Source organism: Arvicanthis niloticus, chromosome 2 (genome assembly GCF_011762505.2).
Source record: "Arvicanthis niloticus isolate mArvNil1 chromosome 2, mArvNil1.pat.X, whole genome shotgun sequence".
Taxonomy (NCBI): domain Eukaryota; kingdom Metazoa; phylum Chordata; class Mammalia; order Rodentia; family Muridae; genus Arvicanthis; species Arvicanthis niloticus.
The window spans coordinates 133,379,890-133,381,281 of record NC_047659.1 but is presented as its reverse complement, the minus strand read 5'-3'; the positions used below and the strand labels follow the sequence as shown (position 1 = coordinate 133,381,281).

The 1,392-nt window shown below is 45.7% G+C and overlaps 1 protein-coding gene across 1 annotated transcript; it reads left to right on the top strand.

Annotated features, from left to right (window-relative positions):
* LOC143441215 (WAP four-disulfide core domain protein 15A) lies at positions 1–1,189 on the top strand. Its single transcript, XM_076928306.1, has 3 exons — positions 1–147; positions 280–438; positions 1,061–1,189. Exons 1-2 carry the CDS (start codon positions 66–68, stop codon positions 435–437), a joined length of 240 nt encoding a protein of 79 aa, XP_076784421.1. The 5' UTR covers positions 1–65; the 3' UTR covers position 438; positions 1,061–1,189.
* Positions 1,190–1,392: the final 203 nt, after the last annotated feature.

Below are 1,392 nucleotides of genomic sequence, written 5' to 3'. Positions count from 1 at the left end.
CGCGGCCCAGCGCTGATTCAAACATCCTCCCTCCATGTTCACAGGGCAATCAATCCTCTCAGGAGATGAAGCTAAGCAGCCGCCTGCTGTTCACAACAACCATCCTCCTTTGCCTTATGGTGCAGCCTAGAGAAACTAGGAAAGGAGGTGATGCAGAGTGCTCCTAGGGATACTGGTGTAGGGGGAGCGTTTTCCTCTGAGATCTGTGGAGTTAGCTATCTAGTCCTTGGAAGTGGTTCCACCAGTGCTTCTTATTCACTGGGGCATTTTTTTCTGCAGTTACGCCGAAACCGGGCTACTGCCCAGAGTTTCTTCTTGACTGCCCGTTTGTCCTGTTACCCGTATGCAGCCGTGATAAAGGGTGCAAGGGCACCAAAAAGTGCTGTTTCTACTACTGTCAGATGCGGTGTGTGGAACCTTGGACAACTTTGACTTGAAGTGAGTGGCCCCAGACCCGCTGTACTCCGGTGCTGCCCCAGAAACCTGCCTTTGGATCCATCTTGACGTTGAGAAAACTGGGTGCCCAGCACCCATGGAAAACACTGTAGGCAGAGCTTTTTAAGTTGGGGGTTGCCTATAAACACTCAAGCAAGAAGTGGTGGCCCACACCTGTAATCCTAGAATGTGAGAGTTTGAGACTGAAGGATTTTGAATCCCGTGTCATCCCTGGCCACGTAGGAAATTTGAGGTCAGCTCGGGGTACATAACACCCTGCTTTAATGGGCACCAGACTTCCCTGTATAATGGGACCATTTGGTCAGCATTGTGGCTAAGCTACCCAACTATTACTAATATTTGTTGCCATGACTATTTTTAACTGCCCTTCTTCTCAGTTTATTGAGCTTCACATTTTAGTTGAAAAGTAAGGATCATAATTTCATAGTTGAATTGCCCAGAATCCTCCAGCCTTAGATCCCTCACTCTTTGACAGACAGCACAGCTCAGTTCTCCTGGGAGAACTAAATCCTAGTGGGATTCAGGCCATGTTGGCAGTGGGTTCCCAAACCATGTCCCTGGAACAGCTTACAATGGTTCCTATCTCTGGTTCTTCTCTTTCTAGATGGAAACCTTTCTTAACCAAGTGTGGGAAATTTATGATGACATTGGTTCCAACTTGGATGACTGACCTCGAGTTCTTCTGTCTCACAGACCCCTCTTATTGTGAATTAAATGTGTATTAATATTAAAGCAAAACAAAAAGTATATCCCTGTGTAACAACTGTTTTTGGGTGACATAGACAACTGCTTGAAGCTAGATACTTTATACAGAAAAGAGGTTTATCTCTCTTATAGTTCTGGAGGCTCGGGAATGTACTGTCAGTCATTTCCAAATTTAATTAGAACCCCTAGGTGAATGACATCACACAATGGTGGCAACATGTGTGAAATTTA

Bases quoted from the DNA above. Each gene is read 5' to 3' on its own strand.
- LOC143441215 (XM_076928306.1), top strand. From the start codon at position 66: ATGAAGCTAAGCAGCCGCCTGCTGTTCACAACAACCATCCTCCTTTGC. The intron at 148-279 runs GTGATGCAGAGT...TTTTTTCTGCAG, and splicing joins TAGAGAAACTAGGAAAGGAG to TTACGCCGAAACCGGGCTAC.